General features: G+C 41.6%; 1 protein-coding gene across 13 annotated transcripts in view; it reads left to right on the forward strand.

Moving 5' to 3' along the window:
• Window positions 1–21,129, forward strand: part of PKP4 (plakophilin 4) — a 105,017-nt gene that overhangs the window by 13,480 nt on the left and 70,408 nt on the right. For 12 of the 13 annotated variants that reach the window (XM_035132012.2, XM_035131959.2, XM_035131912.2 and 9 more), the window contains exon 2: window positions 11,634–11,764. In XM_035132012.2, coding sequence (XP_034987903.1) covers window positions 11,639–11,764 — 126 coding nt within the window. In that variant the 5' untranslated portion in view covers window positions 11,634–11,638. Of the gene's footprint in view, window positions 1–11,632; window positions 11,765–21,129 lie in introns of those variants that run through there. The other variant, XM_060280029.1, reaches the window with a different exon arrangement.

Below are 21,129 nucleotides of genomic sequence, written 5' to 3' on the forward strand. Positions count from 1 at the left end.
GTTGCCAACCTGTGGCCCATGAAGGCCTTCATTGGTACCTTGTTTTAAGTCTCTCGCCCTCCTAGAAGGAAAGTTAAAAAGCAAAATGTGCAGGTACCCTTCTAAGCAATTTCTGTGAAAAAAGTCAGCCTCTTGGAGCTTTCTACCAGTGTTTTTAGTCAATGAATGAAGTCAGAGCTGTGATTGATGAGTTGAGGGAGTTTTTTTGGACACCAGGCGATAGAAATCCTCAGGGTTCAGAAATTTGCTATTTTGTCCTCCTTTTCCTACCTCGATCTTATTTGCTGATCCTTGGAATCTCTGTAGTTTGTCCTTCCTTTTCCTTAGCACATTTCTTCTGTGGTAGGCTCTTCTGAAATCAGGCAGTTACTAGAATTCACAGAAAATAAGTGTGGGCAGATGTTAAAGAATTCCCCACAAAGGGCAAATATCAAAACTTTGCAAAGAGGCATCTTTCCTGATGTTCAGGAGCTAAAGACCAGGCAGTCATTAAAAATTCACTGTCTAGTTAACTTGCAGTACAATAGTATATTTGTCTACTCAGAAGTAAGTCCCTGTGTTTAATGGGGCTTACTCCTAAGTGGCTGGGAAAACCCAGCCAGATGGGCGGGGTATAAATTATAAAATTATTATTACTATTATTGTTGTTAGTGGGTGCAAGATGTCAGCATAGAGTTGTATTGGGAATAAAAGGGTTAATGGCTATATGGCAGGGTGGGCAGAAATTCAACAGAATTGCATAAGCTTTTTCTGTTATGGAAATGCAATTATGGGGAAAGCTTCACCATGACAGATCTCTTCTCTAATTTTGTGTTATGTCATGCCTCTTACGACAGCCATGTTGTGACTGGTGCACACAACACTCTTAAAATTAAAAATGTGCCCACTGGTCCAAAATGGTTGATGACCCTTGCCATACATAGAGACAGACCAGTTTTTTCAACAAGTTTTGTTCTCTCTTTTTTTTTTTTTTGTAGAAAGCTAGTCTATACAGGTAGTCACAAGTATGTCCTCGGTTTCTGCAAATCAATGCTAGTTCTGTGAGCATAGACAAGCTCGCCCACGAATATAATGGAAGACTAATTAACAACTTCTCTGTAGGTTGAAGTTCTAGTGTTTCCCAAACTCAGCAGACCAGGCATGGCCAAACCTGGCCCGCCAGCTGTTTTGGGACTACACTTCCCATCATCCCTGACCACTGGGCCTGTTAGCTCAGGATGATGGGAGTTGTAGTCCCAAAACAGCTGGAGGGCCAAGTTTGGCCATGCCTGCAGTAGACAGGACTGACTACTGCCAACTGCTATTAAACAAAAATCTGGTTGTGTCCCCCATTCTTACGAGGATTCACTGAGTAAAAATCTTCAAAGCATCTTTATATTATGCATAGTAAGTGTATTAATCGGAGAAAATAAGATTAATAATGACTATTTATTATTTAGTTCTGTGCCCAGCTACCATAGAAAGAAAAGTTGCATTGTTAAACCATATTTATTCCTAATTTTTGTTTGGTGGGAATGAACCTGTTGAATTGGGCTGCAGCCCCCACTTCATTAGAGTGAATTCAGGAAGAAAGGAAAGGATGGTATTTAAGGACACATATTGCTTCCCTCTTAGATTTGATGCTAATGTTTGTTAACTTACACAGCAAGTGAGCTATAAGGGGCTAAATCTTCAGAGGAACAAGGATGTCCTATTTCTAAAACAGATCATAATCAATGTGTAATGAAGCATAATATATCAAACCTTGCTACCCCCTTCCCCCGCCCAAAAGCAAACATTAGATTGTGAATATATCATGTTGTACAAAAGAATTCTAATGGACAACTTAATTTTCCCTGGCTGTAAAAATGAATCTGATACTAAATTAAATCCAAACATCTTGCGTGTTTTGCTTCGGTAGTTTAAGATAGAAGTTATTTTGAGTTATTCTTGAGTACCTAGTAACACTTGGAAAGTATGATAAATTAATACCACTCGGGTATTATAATAAAAAACAATATTAGATTTTCAACTTTAGTCTGCAGTTTTAAGATCTCATGCGAGGTTTTGTTTTTTTCCATTAATATAAAAGTGCAGACTCCTTACTTGTCTGATTGTTCTTATTGTAATAATTCTAATCATAACAGTAAAGAGAGAAAAACAAATCTTTATGCAATTATCACCAGAATTTGTTTCATACGTTGCATATTATTTTGCTCAGGCAGATAATAGTGATAAGACTACAACAGATCATGACAAAAATAATAAATATTTTCTCCTTATTACTCCCGACAATAAGGTAGTGTGTTATGTACATTATTTCAGTATGTATTTTTTTAAAGTGCTCCATTTTTCACAATTGTCTACCTGTCTTCCTTCTCTGACTCTTATTACGTTTGTGAGTCTGGTCACATGCTCAAGTTCTCACAAGCCATTCACTCAATGGAGAAAATATTATTATTAATTCTATTCATTACCTGCTAGTTTACATTTGCTGAAAACTGCACAGTGAAGCTGCCAGATACATCTCTGTGCGGAGGGTGTCCCACAACTTGGGAACTGCCACAGAGAATGCCTTTTCTCAGGCCAGCCCCCCTCCCCACTGAAAACTCTGAATGGAGTGGAACACCCAAGAGGTCTCCCTCTGCTGATCTTGGTACCCACGTGGAAGATCTGTAGGGAAGGAGGCAGTCTTTCGGGTATTTAGGGCTTAAGTTGTTTTAGGGTGTTGAACACTAACAGGAGCACCTTGAATTGGGCCCGGAAACAAACCGGCAAGCACTGCAGCTGTTCTAAAACAAGGGTTATATAATATCTAAATAGATCTCCAGCCAGTAACCTGGTTGCTGCATTTTAGATCAATTGAAGTTTCTGAGTCCTCTTCAAGGGCAGTTCCACATACAATAATACAATCTGAAGGTTTGGGTCAGCATGGAGTGCCTTGGTTCTGTCCAAAGGGGTCCTTCAATGATGAACCAGCCAGAACTGCAAAAAGGTACTTGTAGCCACCTGAGCCTCTATTGACAGTATTGAATCCAGGCTGATGACCTGATGTTTCCAGGGGAGTACGGCCTCAACCAGAACAGGCCTTCTTCCCACCTCCTCAACATGGGAACTCTGGACACACAACGTAATTTAGCTTTTCCACCAGAAGCTTATAACCATATAGGCTGCAGTCAGTAAATGAATAATAATTTCAAATTCTCAAACAAAACTGGGTTTGACGTAACATAATTAAAAACTGGGTCATGGTGGTATCATATAATCCTATTGAGGCCAGCTAGAGTCATAGGCTAGAGCAATTGAATACCAAGTCCTATAGCATGTGCAGAGAACTTTGGGGAGGGGGGTGATTTGTGCTACCACTGTTGCAGGCCTTACACTTAGAAAAGGGTGTTGGGGCAACCACTCCTCTTTTTTGCCTTTGTGCTAGACTTTTTGCAGAGGATGCTAGTAGTGCCTGCCAGTGCCTAGCTAAGGATAAGCTACGGAAAAGGATACCGTAGTTTTTACACACAAAAACACACACTCACTGTGTTCTGTACATTTCCTGGAGGAAGTACCGTACATTTTCCTCTCCCTGAGCATGCCTTCCCTAAACTTATTTGCAATTCACATAAAGCAAGTGGAACGTATGTTCCAGGAAATATAGTTCTTCTTATGAGAACAAGAGAGCTAATATTTTAAACAATATTTTAATATTATAAAGGGGTGGGGAAAGCTGTACCTTTTTTTAAAAAAAGTACATTACAGCTCAGAGGGGAAGACGTGAAAGGAAGGGAGATAGTAACTTCTATAATTTATGAACAGTCTTTTGTGCCTACACTGATAAAATTGCTACCACCTACACAAGAAGACAGGAAATCACTGATCATATGAAAGCAGCTGTATAGTCTAGCCTTATTGTGACTAAGGCAGTAGAAGTGCCCAACCTACATTCTCTTATTACATGGAAGTACAGAAATAGTTTCATCATACTATCTTCAATACTCTCTTCTCTTTCTGATTTCTAATGGGAATATTACCATAGAACTTGCTGTCCAGCTTCCTTTCCTTTTTTCTCTTCCCTCCCTGCCTTTCTCAAACTTAAGTACCCACTGCTAGAAGTTGGGGCCATAGGAAGGCATGAATAAATTTTCATGTTATTTCCCCACGTTTCTCAGAGTGTACATCACAGTGAAAGCCTAATTTCAAGGTGGAGGTGGCGGCGTAGGAAGAGGCAGAAGTGACAGGGTTTGAAAGGGACGCTGAAGAGTTCAGTAATCAATTGAAGCTGTATGCATGTGGTGAGGCAGCATGTGGATTTTGGATTATCAGGACAGGGGTGCTCAGTTAGGTTTCTATATGAGGTGCTGTATAGCAGTTCAAGAAAGACAAGAGGGCCTTCTTGGTAGTGGCGCCCAGCCTGTGGAGTGCCTTCCAATCACATGTCAAGGAGATAAATAACTATACAAGTTTTAGAAGACACCTGAAGGCAGCCCTGTATTTTTTATGTTTTAAATGTTTGATGTTTTATTATGCTTTTATATTTGTTGGAAGCCACCCAGTCAGATGGGCAGGGTATTATTATTATTATTATTATTATTATTATTATTATTATTAAGAAAGGGGAAATATGACTTCATAAAAAAGAAAAATTTTACCTTATAGCATAGTATTTGATCCTACAAAGCACAATCCTGATATTCTTCATCGTAGCATCATTACTTTCACTGCTCATGTAAAATGGGTCCTCAGCACCTATTTTCCCCCCTAGTCATTAATCTATGACAGGGGTCAGCAAACTTTCAGCAGGGGGCCGGTCCACTGTCCCTTAGACCTTGTGGGGGGCCGGACTATATATTTTTTTGGAGGGGAGGGAATGAACAAATTCCTATGCCCCATAAATAAAATAAAAGCACACATTCTACTCATGTAAATACATGCTGATTCCCGAACTGTCCGCAGGCCAGATTTAGAAGGCGATTGGGCTGGATCCGGCCCCCGGGCCTTAGTTTGCCTACCCATAAACTAGCAGTGGTGTCCAAACTTTTTTCAAAGAGGGCCAGATTTGATGAAGTGAAGGGTCATGAGGGCCGACCAAAGTGCTTAACCTTTTTTAAGGATTGAAGTTGTTGAGGTTTTTAAAGGATTTTACCCCAGCAAATAAACTGCTGCAGGAGCCGAATTTAACCGACTGACGGGCCGAATTAGGCCCCCAAAATGGACTGCAGAAACATACAAAGCTTGCTAATGCAAGAGCAGTAGTACTTGAGTCACAAGTTCCCATGTGCCTTTTTCCTAGCATGTTCATGTGGTTCCTGCTGCAGATGTGTGTACCTTAGGAGGAGCAGATGTTCTTTCTCAGCTTTCGTTAATGTAGTTACTCAGTATGCTAATAATTGCTTAAGGTATGCTCTTTTAAAAGTGTCTTTTAATCCCTTCTTGTGTACTTGTTCTCCTACCCTGTAATGTGCTTTCTTGCCACTCGTTTACTCGTCAGACCAAAATCCATTATACAGTGGAACAGCGACATTTACTTAGAGCCACAGGTGAATGGATGTTTGTCACTGCATAATTTTATCTGTTACTTAGCTTCTATTTAGAGCATGCAGTATTAAGCAGTAAATTGCATCCACCTGAGCATGAGTCAAAAATATTCTATGTGCATTCCAGCTGCAAAAGGCTGTTCCTTCAGTTTAGTATTTGGGCTGAGCTTGTTATCTAAAATCACTTCCTTTCAAAAAAGAAAATTGTCATTTTTAATATGTATCACGAAAATCCTGATCCAGAGGTTTTGCACTTGTGTAATTTATGGTTTGTAGCGATGCACTATCTTTATTTTTAAAAACAACATTGCAATAGATACATTTATTTTTTTCACAATTTACTAGCACTATAAATCACTTCAGCAATGAATTAGAGAAAGTACAATAATCAGAACAAGCAGGCTATAATTATCACATGTCAACTCAACTACCAATGTTATATGGAACAAATGAAGGTGAAATTTTCTTACTAAAACAAGCCTCAGTGAGCCTTTAGGGCATGCAGGGCCTTACATCACCCCTTGCCAGAAAGTGCTCTCTTTTTTCTTTTCTAACTATTCATGCATTGCAGAATGTGAATGTGCTAAGCTGAAAGTCACCTTTCTGATTAGTCGATAGGGGCACTTAAAAAAAATAGTAATGCTATGGGGACGGAAAGACATTTCATGTAGGCTGTACATTTTGGCCTACATCTTAACTAGAAGACATGCTCTTGAGAGCTTGCCAATAGACAGAAACTTGCTTAATACTGGTAGTAATAGTAATTTAGCCACTTTGTACTCTCTTTGTACAAGAGAGTATAATTAATGTATGTTGCTATTTTAAAAAATGGTTCAGTTTAAAACAGTGATCTTCTGTGAACAGTTTTAAGCTATGATAGAATATTATTATTATTTATTGAACTTATAACAGAATAACAGAAATGTAGAGTTGGAAGGGACCACAGGGGTCATCTAGTCCAGGGGTCAGCAAATGTTTTCAGCAGGGGGCTGGTCCACTGTCCCTCAGACCTTGTGGGGGGGTGGACTATATTTTTTGGGGGGGAATGCCCCACAAATAACCCAGAGATCCATTTTAAATAAAAACACACATTCTACTCATGTAAAAACACGCTGATTCCCAGACCATCCATGGGCCGGATTTAGAAGGAGATTGGGCCGGATCCAGCCCCCTAGACTTAGTTTGCCTACCCATGATCTAGTCCAACCCTCAGTGATGCAGTAGCCTTTTGCCCTTCATGGGACTTGAACCCACAACCCTGAGGTTAACAGTCTCATGCTTTGCTGACTGATGTTTTAAACAAAACACAGCTCACAACATCTAGCACATTTTCCAGCTGCTAGCTTTATGTTGCAGTCTTATGCACGCTTATTAGGGAGTAAGCCCCATTGAACTGCTTCCCAGAACACCTCCACCCAACCACTTGGCTCAGTGGCCATGCTTCAAATGCAAGTGAGAACACTTTTAAAATGGCAGAAGCAGTAAGACAAATTAAGATTTTGAGATAAATATTTGAGAGAGGCAAAAAGCAATCACATTTATGACATCATTGAAAGCTGTTTTAACGTCTGCCATCTGATCTGCATGGCAGAAGTAGATCCCTTCCAAATTCAGAGGAAGGTTTGCATGTGGAGTAGGTTCTCCAACAGCAGAAGACAGGACTGAAATGCAGCCAGATAAATCATTTGCATTTCCTTATTGAGGATATGAGTGGATGAAACACAATTAAAAACGGAAAAGTAAAGCAGATGCTTCCCTTAGTCAAGCCTATTGAGTCACAGGTTTGTATTCTGCTGCAACATTTAGCGCTCATGTGGCCTATGAAAGTAGAAATCAATTGCAGTTATTCTGCATTGGAGGATTAGTCTCCCCTACTCTACTTCTTGCCGACAAAGGTCCGTATAGTTAAAGCTATGGTTTTCCCAGTAGTGATGTATGGAAGTGAGAGCTGGACCATCAAGAAGGCTGATCGCCGAAGAATTGATGCTTTTGAATTATGGTGCTGAAGGAGACTCTTGAGCAGGCATCCCCAAACTGTGGCCCTCCAGATGTTTTGGCCTACAACTCCCATGACCCCTAGCTAACAAGACCAGTGGTCGGGGAAGATGGGAATTGTAGTCCAAAACATCTGGAGGGCCGAAGTTTGGGGACGCCTGCTCTTGAGAGTCCCATGGACTGCAAGAAGATCAAAACTGTCCCTTCTTAAGGAAATCAGCCCTGAGTGCTCACTGGAAGGACAGATCCTGAGCTGAGGCTCCAATACTTTGGCCACCTCATGAGAAGAGAAGACTCCCTGGAAAAGACCCTGATGTTGGGAAAGATGGAGGGCGCAAGGAGAAGGGGACGACAGAGGACGAGATGGCTGGACAGTGTTCTTGAAGCTACAAACATGAGTCTGACCAAACTGTGGGAGGCAGTGGAAGACAGGAGTGCCTGGCGTGCTCTGGTCCATGGGGTCACGAAGAGTCGGACACGACTAAACGACTAAACAACAACACACTACTTCTGTACTGTATAAGGCATAATGAGGCCATTTCCTTTCTGAATATCCATTTTTTAAATGACTTAAAGTGCATAGACTAAGGATAGCATTTCAAATTAAGCAGTAAGCTGAATTAAGACAGTTTTCAAATGGGTATCTGAAAATGTGAGCCCAAAGCAATGCTTTCTAAAGAATCTATAACGACTGAGATGATATCATGGTCATCTTGTTGTGTCACAGCTTGTTGTAGCTGTCTGGTGAAAGATTGTTACCAAGACACTTGTGACAAAGAAGAAGGTTGTTCATATATTGCCTGAAAGTCTTGATCGACATCAAATCAAGTTAGTACTTGCTGTGGTTGGGACAACAATAACACCACCACCTTGTTTGGAAAGAAGTTCTCAGCAAAGGGTCTTCTTTCCAGGTTTATTTTTTTTCAGGGACATAGCTAGCTTCCTCTCATTAGAAATATGCCTGTGGAAGTACTAGGCTAGAGGAGGCTACTAGAAGCAGTAGCTTTCCCGGATACTGCTGTGCAGGCCAAAGAACTTTTGATATGCTGTTCCTTATTATTAAGAATGATTAGTGCTCTCAAATAATTAATCCACAGACAAAGGAAGTGGTCTTCTGGCTTGGGTTGGGAAGCTTCACACTACCAGGTGGGTATTGTATAGGTCCACCCGCTGGAAGAGGCAGAAAATGGCATCCTTTCCCCAGATTTGGGTTTCTCCCCTTCCTGTAGAGTGCAGTCCCATTTTTTGCCTTGCTTGAAGTTGAACGTAATTTTCAACGGCTGCTCTGGCTCAGCAAAATTAAAGTAGGGGAAAAAACAGCACACTGCATTCAAAGTAGTAGAGTAGAGGGCACTTAGCATGCTTTTTTGTGGCTAACCGCTTAAATAAAATATAGCACTATCTTCTCTCACTGGTTACATTTAGACATAAAAATAATGCATTAAAACCACTCTGGGATTGGCACATCTGTTGGAGCTCCGGATTTTCAGAATGGCTGGGAGGTGTCAGCTCAAGGATGCGTAAAGTTATTCTGGTTATGGAAGGGAACACTTTTTCATGGATATGCATGTTTTTGGCTAAGCCTGTGGTTTTAATTTTGGTATTCCAAGTGTGGAAAATCTATTGTGTCCCAAACTGGGAATGATTATGTCAAAAGCTTTGAATCAGTTTTCTGCAAAGGGTCTGAACAGCAAAGCACCAACGCTTCCAACAGGCTTAGCATCAAAAGATGCATACATGTAGTCCTTAAAATGGCAAATAAAATTTATTGTTGAAAAGTGCAGAATTAAATTAGCCGTTCCTGCATTTGGTTCTTAAAGTTAGCTGCTGTTATTCAAGGCATTCTCATAATACTGTCCTTTTGTTCCTGAAAATATTCATTCAGTACTTTATACTCGTCAAAAGACAAACAAAATTTACGGATCATTAAGAACTACATTTAAACTAATAGGTTTATATAGCAGAAATGATTCAAACATACATTGTGTACCTTATGCTGGTCATGTCACTACTTTGCGCAAGCTGCGTAACCTTACTGGGGAAAGTATGAAGAAAGGTAGCAAATGTTAATTGACTTGTTGAATGCCTTCCATAAAAAGGCATACTAAACAGATGAAGACTGGGAGCTTGGAAAATACATACCTTGGGGCATATGATAAAATATGGTATTCAGAAGTAATCCAAATGCTCTTACAGGCTTACAAGTCACCACTTGCCTGGTAGTCTGTGGAAACAAACTCTTATGGGCAGTGAAGGGATTTGTTGCTTTTTTTGTAAATAGTGTGTTGTGATTTCTTTTTGGACTATTGACATGTAAAAGAGGTGCATATGGTTTAGATGTAGGGGTTAATTGCATTTGTGAACAGCGTTTGAAATTAGCCAGGCGCCCAGTCACATTTTGCGACTTGGCAACCGGCCTTTTTTGACTGGATGGAGATGTCCAGGTGCCACGCTTGGCACCCAGTCGTGCTCCCCTGTGGATTGCCTGCTTCACCCCGTAGCAAAAAGAATGTGTGTGTGTGTGTTGCTGGTCTGGTAGCAGGGCAGCAGCAAAAAACAAAGTGCCTTGACATTTTGTTTTGGCACCCACAAACTAGGTCCCAGGAGCCACATGGCTCCTAGCATTCCTATCCCAGTTTCTAACACTACTGTACTTACAAGACTAATGTGTTGCAAAACGTATCTGCAACATATTTGATCACATGGTGATCAAATGCGCAAAATGTGAAATGTGGTTCTTATTTGGAAGGAAGGTTCCCCCATTCTACTTCCTTTCTTTGCCAAACCTTTATCAGGCGTTACAAATTGTTGTTGTTTAGTTGTGTCCGACTCTTCGTGACCCCATGGACCAGAGCATGCCAGGCACTCCTGTCTTCCACTGCCTCCCACAGTTTGGTCAGACACATGTTGGTAGCTTCGAGAACACTGTCCAACCATCTCGTCCTCTGTCGTCCCCTTCTCCTTGTGCCCTCAATCTTTCCCAACATCAGGGTCTTTTCCAAGGATTCTTCTCTTCTCATGAGGTGGCCAAAGTATTGGAGCCTCAGCTTCACGATCTGTCCTTCCAGTGAGCACTTGGGGCTGATTTCCTTAAGAACGGATAGGTTTGATCTTCTTGCAGTCCATGGGACTCTCAAGAGTCTCCTCCAGCACCGTAATTCAAGACCATCATAAAACATCCATATATAAAATTTTAAGGTATATACAAATAAACAGCCATCTAAGAATATGTAATAACGAGGATTTTCATTGGAATTTCTTCCCGCTAAATAGTGCCATTCACCACTCTTAAGAGATACTATTGATAACAGCTCAGCCACCTTTACAGATACTTCCGGGTTAATGTCAGACAGATAGAATGGTGCAATGAAAATATCAGATTCTATTTGTGTGTGAGGGGTTTTTTAATAAAAAAAAACCTTGTAAAAAAAACTTGCTTGAAAAGTAAAGCAAGTAGGGATCTTCTTACAGTGATCCCTCATCTCCTGTCTACTTTCCTTTTTTGTGTGGTTCATAGAATCATACAATTGTAGAGTTGAAAGGGACCCGAGGGTCATCTACTCCAGCCCCCTGCTCTATGATGTCTACACATGATAATCCCAAAACATAGCTGGCAGACTGCCTGGGTATGTCCATACGAAACAGATACTGTACTCCTGGTGTCATTAAAAACATCACAAGTAGTTGATATGCACTGGGTTAGCAGAATGGATTCATAGTCTCAGGTAAGTACTATATCAGCCACTCTAAAAGTAGATGGCAGAGAAGTATTTCTGACATAGCTGAGATACAGATTTTAATGGGGAAATCATTTTAACAATTATTACCATGTTACTGGTTATTTGGCCATTTTTACAGCTGCATTTTCTAAAATGTTTTGTTATGTATGTAACTTTCCTGTTTGTCTTTAAAGAAGAGGTATACTTAAGGGTAGAACATTATTTTCAAGACCACATCTTTCCTGTAAGCAGCTCTCCCTAGCTCTTTGATATTACTTTAGGGGAGAAGCGTATGCTTGAGGTGAGAAGTATCTCCCAGAAATTTTAGGCATATGTAATGCTTTAGTGCAGAAGCGGCGATGAATGAATTGAACAGGTAACCATCCAATGTCAAACTGATTTTTTCCCCCAGACAATATGCCAGCTCCTGAGCAGACATCTTTGGAAGAAGGACTGCAACAGACCACCCAGGAATCTTCTACAAGTCCGGGCATGGAGACAGAGGCTACTGCCACCACTATTCTAGCTTCTGTAAAAGAACAGGTATTGGGTGTTTTTTTTAAAAAGAAATCTGTGGGCTTCGTATATGGGTGGGATTGAGTTTCCCAAGCCCAGATATTAAATATTAAGCACTCTGGGGTGTCTTGCTGCCACTTCGAGATATAATGGTTGCTTTTTTTTCAGGCTGAGCAACATTTCGCTTTGTCCCATTGCAGGGTGGATTTGATTTAAATCAAGTCGATTTAAATCTTGATTTAAATCACTAGTCAGTAAGACTTGATTTAAATCATACATTTTTTACAGAAAGACTCATTCTTGCTGGTATAATCTTAATATTTACAACCAGAGGAACGTTTCAATTTTGGAATAATAAATTTTCAGATTAGTTTTTACAGTTATATCAAAAATTACTGATTTGGTTATACTATTAGAAATACATAGACAGATAATTATGAAATTATGATGAGGTTAAATAAGTTAACTGTTTATATTTGGACAACTTTTCTGCTGTACTTTATTGGAAGGAGAAAAATAATCATTTCCTTAATAACAATTTTAAACAAATTATTTAACTAAAACAATAACATTATAGCATATGTATCCATGTTTGTTAACTGATGTGGTTAAATGGGTTTGTTTGTTTTTTTAAAAAAAACTTAGACTGAGTTTTAGCACACATGAAAAACTTAAAACAAATCCTTATTTCCTGATGAATAGCCTTTGGCAGGGGTCCCCAGACTTACCGGGCTTTGGGCCCGTTCCCACCGCGCCGATCGCGCGGCGGGCGGGCAGGGGAGTGCGCGCACGGGTGCTTACTGGCGCGGCGGCGCGCTTCCAGGTTGGAAAAAGCGCCGGAAATTGTTTGTGCGCATGCGTATGGGCCTCCCCCGACCCGGAAGTGCACCAGAAATGACCTCTTCTGGGTCGGGAGAGGCCCATACGCATGCGCACAAAGGATTTTTGGCGCTTTTTTCCAACCTGGAAGAGCGCTGCGCGCCGTAAGAGCGGGCGGCGAGCGGCGGGGGTCGTCGCGGGCCGGATTGGGAGGCCAATTGGGCTGCATCCGGCCCCCGGGCCGTAGTTTGGGGACCCCTGGCCTTTGGACTATAATGTAAATTAAATGGAAAACTATATTTAGGGGGGGGAATTCCTCCAAAAGCATTTTATTTTAAAAATCCGATTTAAATTTTTTTAAAAATCAATTTTTTAAAAAAATCTTTTAAAACAAAAATCATTTATTTTTATTCACCCTTGTCCCACCGTAATAAATTTCACTGGAAAATATTTTGTACGGTAGTAGTAGCAGCAGACTGTGTTGGGCATTGACACAGGAGATTCAGGTTAAGACCCCCAAAAAGCTTTCAAGTTTGTTTGATGACCTTGGGTGAGGCTCAGGCCAACTGAAGTGTTGTCATGAAAGATAATTGGAAAGTACTTTGCATACTGTAAATTCCTATACAAATGATTTCATATGATGCGTGAGTGGTACTTGACAATGCCTAGTCAAAAAAATAAAAACTGGGGTGGGGGGAAGGATAGTGGAGTCCAGGGACAATGAAATCTAGTATTGCTGTTGTAATATGAACTCTCTCAAGGTTCCGCTCCATTCTTCTGAATGAAACGTCTCTTTCTGAGAATGAACGACTCCACATTGAACCAGCTCAAACATAGTCATAGTATAGTGGTTATTGTTGGGCTAGGACCTAGGTTAGGCTGAAAGGCCTATCTGATGGGCTACTGTGAAGATATGATGAAGCAGGAGACCCATGATATGCTACCTTGAACTACTTGGAGGAAAAGCAGCATATGAACATGGTATAGGAATAAAATAATATACATCCCTAAGAACCAAGTCAGGATAGGAACCTGCAGACTTATTTGCAGACATAAAAAGGTAAAGGGACCCCTGACCATTAGGTCCAGTCGTGACCGACTCTGGGGTTGCGCGCTCATCTCGCATTATTGACATACATCTACATATAAGAGGAAGGAATCAATGTCTCCTTTCTGCACTGAAAAGTAAACTTTTATACCTTTTATGTATATCTGCAAAGCCTTGATGAGTACGATTAGCTTATGGGAGCCTCATTTCCATAACGGATATTAAAGCTTTTTGAGCCAGAAGTCATCGTTCAAGTGATGTGATTTGCTATCGGAACAAGAGTATTGTTGTCATCTAGTTTCTCAGTCTTTGGCACAGAACAGGCGTGAAGCACCTTCGGCCTAGGGGCTGGATGTGGCCCTCCAGGCCTTTGTATCAGGTCCTCAGGGCTCTGCCCAGGCTCTGCCCCTCCCCAAACCACACCCCTTTCCAGTCCTGCTCCACACTCCCCTGAGAATGCTTTTGTATGCCAGGACTGTTTCCTTGAACTGTGATCATGCCTCTTGCTTGCATGGCTGGAGTGATGAATGGGGTGCTTCTCTATGCAGAAAAAGCTGGTTTCTGCATGACTGGACTGTAGTCTACTGAGCAGTTGTATTACAGTCCTCTAGCCCTTCCTACAATGCCGTATGGTGCCCCCCAAAGGTTGCTGAGCCGGGAATGTGGCCCTTTGGCTGAAGAAGGTTCCCCATCCTATGACAGTGCTCTGTGTTTGTGTTTTCATGTACCCCTCCCCCCAAAATTAAATATCGTTCAGCATTGCTGCAGTTAATATACCAGAGGTTATCTAGTTATTAATGTATCAGAGCTGCAGTGAGTCCCCCCCCCCAAATATATTTATTGGTTTTATAAAACTGAGAAAAAACAAACATATAAAACACAAAAGTACAAAATAGAAAAAGAAAAACAACAACCATATTTATCATTCATGTATCCTAACATTGTTGACTTCCTCAAGTCCCTCCTTTCTGCTTTTCATTGTATATCATCCTTAGTAATTTCTATATCATGATATATGATTTGACAAAGCTGCAGTGAGTTTTAACAATGTCACGTAGAACTTGGTTTCATGATCCTTACAGACTACCTCTGCCTGCAGCTGAGAGTCACACCATTCACAAAAGAAGTGAGTTTGCATTAGAGTTTCAGTGTAAAGCATGTTGAAATTCCTATGAGGTGCTATAAACCACAAGGAGAGATTTAGAAATACTTTATAAAATCAAAAAGAATGTTTAGAATAGTTTGGCAGAATTTATTTGGAGAAGTCTAAAGGATTCTTACTTTGTGTCCTGCTTTTACAACGGAGGAAAGCTGCCAGGGCTTTTGGAAATATTGATGAGGATGATAAAGCATGTCAGGATGACACTAGAGCAGGCATAGGCAACCTTGGCTCTTGATGTTTTGGAACTACAACTCCCATGATCCCTGACCACTGGCCCTGTTAGCTAGGGATCATGGGAGTTGTAGTTCCAAAACATTGGGAGAGCCAAGGTTGCCTATGCCTGTGCTAGAGCATGCCAGTAAATCCAAGCACAATGTGAGGTGGTGTCAGCAGGACTTGACAATCATGCAAGGATCCTGAAGTTTAGAATATCTTCCTATTACACATGAAAACTTGAGTGAAAAAGCCTTATTTCCTTGTCATTCTGAAACAAACCTGCTAGTCAGATCTTCCCTGTAAGAAGATGGTGGAACACATAATAGAACCTCCTAGGTGCTTACAGATTAGTTGACAATTGATTTTCAGTCACCAGTAGTTATGTATAAGGGGTAATCATGACAGAGCAATATGGTTTTCTTTCATGCTAATGCATTCTGGAAGGCAGGAATGCAGTTAATGTATTTATTATCTGCAAGGCTTTTGACCTAGTTGAATATGACATGGCCATAAGAACGTTTGAGGAATGTGCAGTAGAAAAGAAACTTCCATATGATGGACATGCAGTTGATTGTAAAAAGGCATTATGGAAGATTGCGATATTTATTAGTTACTATTATACCAAACCCTTCCTCTAAAGAGCTTTGAAGTGGCTTAAATGTATGACTCTCAAGATTCCTAATCTGCAGTAAAACTTTACAACATCTGGTAGTGTTCAGGGTGAAAAGTTCAGTAATCATCTTAGTATCTTCAATGGTCTACATGCTACACCAACTATTCTTATTTGTGTTATAATGACATGCCTGAACATGCCTTTTATGACACTGCTTAATGCAGGAATGGTGATGATCAGCACTACCTTTTCTTACCTGTGTCTCACAATAATGTATTGGAATCACTTCGTGTCTTCCCCTTCCCTTGGTACAATTTCTTTGTATGTCTAGTTATTGCAAGTCCAGTTTTCCCAGGTTTCACTAAATCCTTGCGCCATATTATTATTTGTATAGAACATAGATGGGCAACTGTTTTGCCCTGAAGGACCGAATGGATTGGTGGGTGAATGGTCAGGGTCACATGCTAGAAGCATGACTGGAGGCAATAGAGCATAGCTTCAACCTCTTTTCCTCAATTGCTGGATCAGATGAAAGATCTGGGAGCAGGATAGTTGCCTTCCATGTGTATCAGGATGTAAGTTGCATTGCGTTGCCTTGGTGAGAAAAAGCAACCAATAAATTAAATAAACAATAATGGTGATATCCTATATAATAATATGCAAGTGTCTCTGCATCCAGATTCCCTGTGTCCCGTTTTCCGCGCTACTGAGCATGTGCCCCAGGGACACAGGGATTGGACGCAAAGACTGCACACACACACACACACACACACACACACACACACACTCCTCACCCCGCCCCCCACCCCTCTGCCCTGCACTGGCTCACTAAGCAGTTAAAACAGAGGCCACCAGGTGGAAGGCAGGAGCAGGCAGCAAGGCCCCTAAGCAGGACAGCCCCTCTCTCAACGTGCCCAAGGGCCTGAGGAGGAAGCCGGGATGACCAAAAAATCGAGGCCCCGGCTTCTCCTCACTAACAGGCCCGAAATTGAGGCCCAAACAGCGCAAGCAACCGGGAGACCCCCGCTGGGCCGGAACAGCCAGTAAAGGCGCGGGGAGGCCACCGAATGTTCAGCGCCAACCACGGGACCCTCAGAAAGTGCCGGGGCAGGCGCAAGCCCCCCCGGACGGCAAAGCTCCCTCCCGGACGCAGCAGGCGACTGAAAAACAGCCGCAGAGGCCAACAAAAGTAGCGGGAGCCACCCACACCCCCCGAAAAACTGGCCGTACACCCCGGAGCAGCCGCCCGGGCCGTCCAGGAGCCAGAATTTGGCCACTGGGCCCTGGCAGCAGCAGCGCTATTGACGGGGAAAAATTAGGAACCAAACGGCAGGCGCAAAAAGCGCGCGAAAACAGGGTGGGGAGGGATCCGCACTCCAAACACAATCTTCGGAGGGGGTAAAGGAAGAAATACCCCCGCACCCCCCAGCCGAGCCCGGGCTGTGAAGGTAAAAAAGGGGGGGACTTTGGCTTGGGGTTTGGGAACGGGGGGGGGGGGAGAAAATTAGGGATAAATTAAGGATCAAAGGGGGGGGAGGAACAATCAATTAGACAAGGAATAAAAGCCCCCCACACGCTGTTGCCACCGAAAAAGGCCGAATGTTCTAGCACCCGTTTATTAAACGGGCTGAATGGCACTAGTTAATAATAATCAGGCCTAGGACAACAGCAGGTCCCCCCTCACCATCCTGACCTGATGGTTCCTAGGTGCTGGCAGTAATGGTTCTCCAAAAGTGCCTCTGACCTTGGCCTCCTCCCGCTGTCTGGCATCACTGCAGCTCCCCGGCGTGACTCACTGTTCAGGTAATGCTCTCTTCACTTCCCTCCACTGCCAATGCCTTCAATGTGCATTCTCCCCCTCCTAGCATCTTGTGAGCATGTGCCCTAGAAAGTTGTGGCAGACCCACAGAGCCCTTAGTTGCTGGGCAGAGACCCACCACCTGGTTCTTGGCTTCATTGGTTCCAGGTGCTGGCCTGACTTTTAATTGGCTTCAGGTGGTGGTGAGTCATGTGCTTTCAATCCTGAGGACCCCCAGTAGCCTCTAGGTCAGGCACCCCCAAACTTCAGCCCTCCAGATGTTTTGGACTACAATCCCCATCATCCCTGACCACTGGTCCTGTTATCTAGGGATCGTGGGAGTTGTAGGCCAAAACATCTGGAGGGCCGCAGTTTGGGGATGCCTGCTCTAGGTTCTCCTCGTCCTGCCAGTCCTAGCGCCCCCTGCCACACCGTGACATTCAGCCCCTTCTGAAATGGGAGCATACTTTTATACCAGCCAGCGAGCATGTAACATTGCTTTTCCCTCATATGCCCCCTAAGGCCCGCCCTACTCTAGAAGACACAAGGCCTTCACCTCCTTGTACTGGGGAAGTAACAGATGGAAATTTAGCAGTGGGTTGACACAAGTGTGGTTGGTAGAGAAAGCAGTCTTTCAATGATAGGGGAAAAATCATCAGCTAGGAATATCTGGACCTGCTGACCTGTGTTGTATAACAGAACAGATTTCACAGTAAAAGCAAGCACCACCACTGCCTCTTGTTGATATCGGAGCACCATCATTACCACTCGTTAGTAAGGAACTTGAAGGTGCAGACTAGATTGGTATTTAATTCCTAAATGTCACATCCTTGCTGGATACTTTTCCTTGATGTGCAAAATATTGCAGACTATTGATTTTTGACACTCAAATGTACCCCACTTTGGCTACGATCCTAGCTTCACTTATCTGGGAGCAAGTCCCATTGAATCCAATAGGACTGACTTCAGAGTAGACATAGTTAGGCTCGTGCTGTTGGTCATGTTCAGCCTGATCCTATTAATGTTATCTTGGAAGTAAATCACTCCATTCACTCAGTAGGGCTCTTCCCACGTAGGTGTGCATAATCCACATGTCTATTCAGAAACAAGTCCCATTGAATTCAATACCACTTATTCCCTGGATTAGATTGCAGCCTAAGATATAAAACAATTGCTTCTTATTAACCTGTTGAGAGGAGCCTATTGGGTTCACCAGGAGCAGTGTAATTGCTTTGAAAAGTGTTTCGGTAATTGAAAGTACTGGTAGATACTGGCTATTATTGAATACGATTTTTTAAAGATTAGTGTTAAAACCTGTCCTTGGTATAGAGCAGGCTTCCTCAACCTTGGCCCTCCAGATGTTTTGAGACTGCAATTCCAATCATCCCTGACCACTGGTCCTGCTAGCTAGGGATCATGGGAGTTGTAGGCCAAAAACATCTGAAGGGCCGAGGTTGAGGAAGCCTGGTATAAAGACTATCATCTTGAATAAATGTATTTTAACTGAGTTACTGGGAAGTGGAACTGTTCTCCATTTATAATGCAAGTTTCAAAATAGTAGCCAGTAGTCCCAGATTGTGCACTTGAGGCACATGAGTGAGTTAAAAAGATAAATGGGGATCCTTGTCTCTTCCTTGGAATGGAAAGAATCAAGGGCATTAAGAAATTGCTTGCAGTTTTTGAATATTCAGTCTTCTATTGATATTGCTATGCCAGTGTTGGTAATTAAACACTCTTCCTGTATGGCAGAGAGCCCAGAGCTGAATGTTTTCCAATATAATTATGTACTTTTTATTCAGCTCAAACTGAGGCTTCAGTGTTGTTTGTGCTTGCCTCTTGAACTTCCCTTTATTGCAGTTAATAATTCTTATTTACAGTGGACTTCTATTTGCAAAATAATTAAGGCTGCCACACCTTAACTATTTAAACCAACTTTAAAGGTGTTTATGTCAATATTTTTTTTTAAAAAAAATCTAAGCACAGTTGTTGTTTTTTGTTTTTTTAAATGAGTATTGTCGAGCAGGGAGAATTGAGATGCAAATTGAACATGGGAATAAAATTCTAAAATAAGACTTGGATTGCTTCAGGGTAGATCTATGAAATCCACCTTTCTCTTGCCACACAATAAGTCTAGCTCTTGTCTTAATCAAAGTGAGCTTATAGGAGAGGGGCTTAAAGCAATATATTGTTTGGTTTGGTTTGTTTGTTTACCTTGAATGTAATAAGGCTGTCAACCGGCATGCAACAGGATAACTACAAAAAATAATTCCAGAATAAAAGCCAGGTTTAGCCAGTGAAAGGAGAAACAAAAGTCCTGTGGCATCATGAAGACTGAGAATGTCATTATGGTATGAATTTTCATGAAGCAGTTGTCTTACTTTATAAGATGCATGAAGACAATGGCAAAGAATGTTTATACACACACCCATACCCACTACTCGTTCCTAATGGACATGGATGACGGTTTAACTATTTTGGCTTTGTATTTAAATTAGTATATTTTTGTATGAAAAACTTGCACCTCTTATGAGCAGGAAAGTTGATATAGCCGCAATAATGACTTTCAGGGTTAAAATTTTGTTTTTTGAAATAGACAGCTAGGAATTGCTGCTGGGAATGAAATTATAGATCTGTGGGATGACTGCTTCTATGCATATGTAAATACTACGGTATCAGCAAATGAGCTGTTGAATTGGCAAGCTGAAATGAATGATGCCTGTTGGGGCATTGTGTTCCTGTTTATCATAAAGGAAAAGCTTTGCTCTGACTATAGCAGCTTATTCTGAATGCAAAAACAAAAAAAACCAATACATCTTTTTTTCAAGGTTTTTTTGGCACTGAAGAAAAATTCCAGCCTCCTCTGATTCATTCTCATTCTTTCTGTGTGGGGGCGGGGGTGCGTATGTAGAAAGGTATTGTGAGTGTACTAAGTTGCTAGCTCTGTAGCTTCACGAACAATGACTATCAAGTTTTTCCCCCCTGATGACTTTGATGCATCTTTACTAGACTACTGTTGATGGGAAAAGGCTGGTTGCTTATTAAATACTTCCTGTTGATATTGTAGGACAGATTCATATTCAGGACTGGAGGAGAGAGCCTGCAGCAGGTTCCAGGCTGTGATCTCAAAAGAATGGTACCAGACCATTATCATTTCTCATTATGTACCCTACACAACTACCTCTTCGTAAAAAATAATTGTAAATCAAACTTAACTTCATGAACCAATATCAGGGTATTAATATTAACACACTACTATTAATGTATTGATTAGGTTTTGGTTATGCTTGCTATAATTAATGAAAAATAGCTCAATATTGATTGGAGTGCTTGATATAAAGTTCTATAGAATTTTGAATAATTAAAAAAAAAACTTTTGCATTATGGCCACCATAATGTGTAAACTGGTCCATGTTTGGTGGGTGTCAACAGCTGAGTCACGGGTTGCTTTGCTTATTTTGCTTAGCTCCATTCAAAGCACTCTTCTGACTAGGGAGCACCGATATAGAATTCCCTGGTATTGGCTGTTTCCCAAGCAAGAGATCCTTTTTGTTTTGGTGCCTCGAGACAGAAATTTCATAGTGTTGTGATGGTGTATATAGGTGTATATTAACAAATACAGCTAAGAGAAAAGCAGTATACCGAACACTCAGTTATTTAAATATTGATCCAGGTAACGGCTCTGAACAAAATGGCGCTTGTAGCCATTCCACAGACTGTCTCAGTAGGGAGAGATGAG

The sequence above is a fragment of the Zootoca vivipara genome, chromosome 1 (genome assembly GCF_963506605.1).
Source record: "Zootoca vivipara chromosome 1, rZooViv1.1, whole genome shotgun sequence".
Taxonomy (NCBI): Eukaryota; Metazoa; Chordata; class Lepidosauria; order Squamata; family Lacertidae; genus Zootoca; species Zootoca vivipara.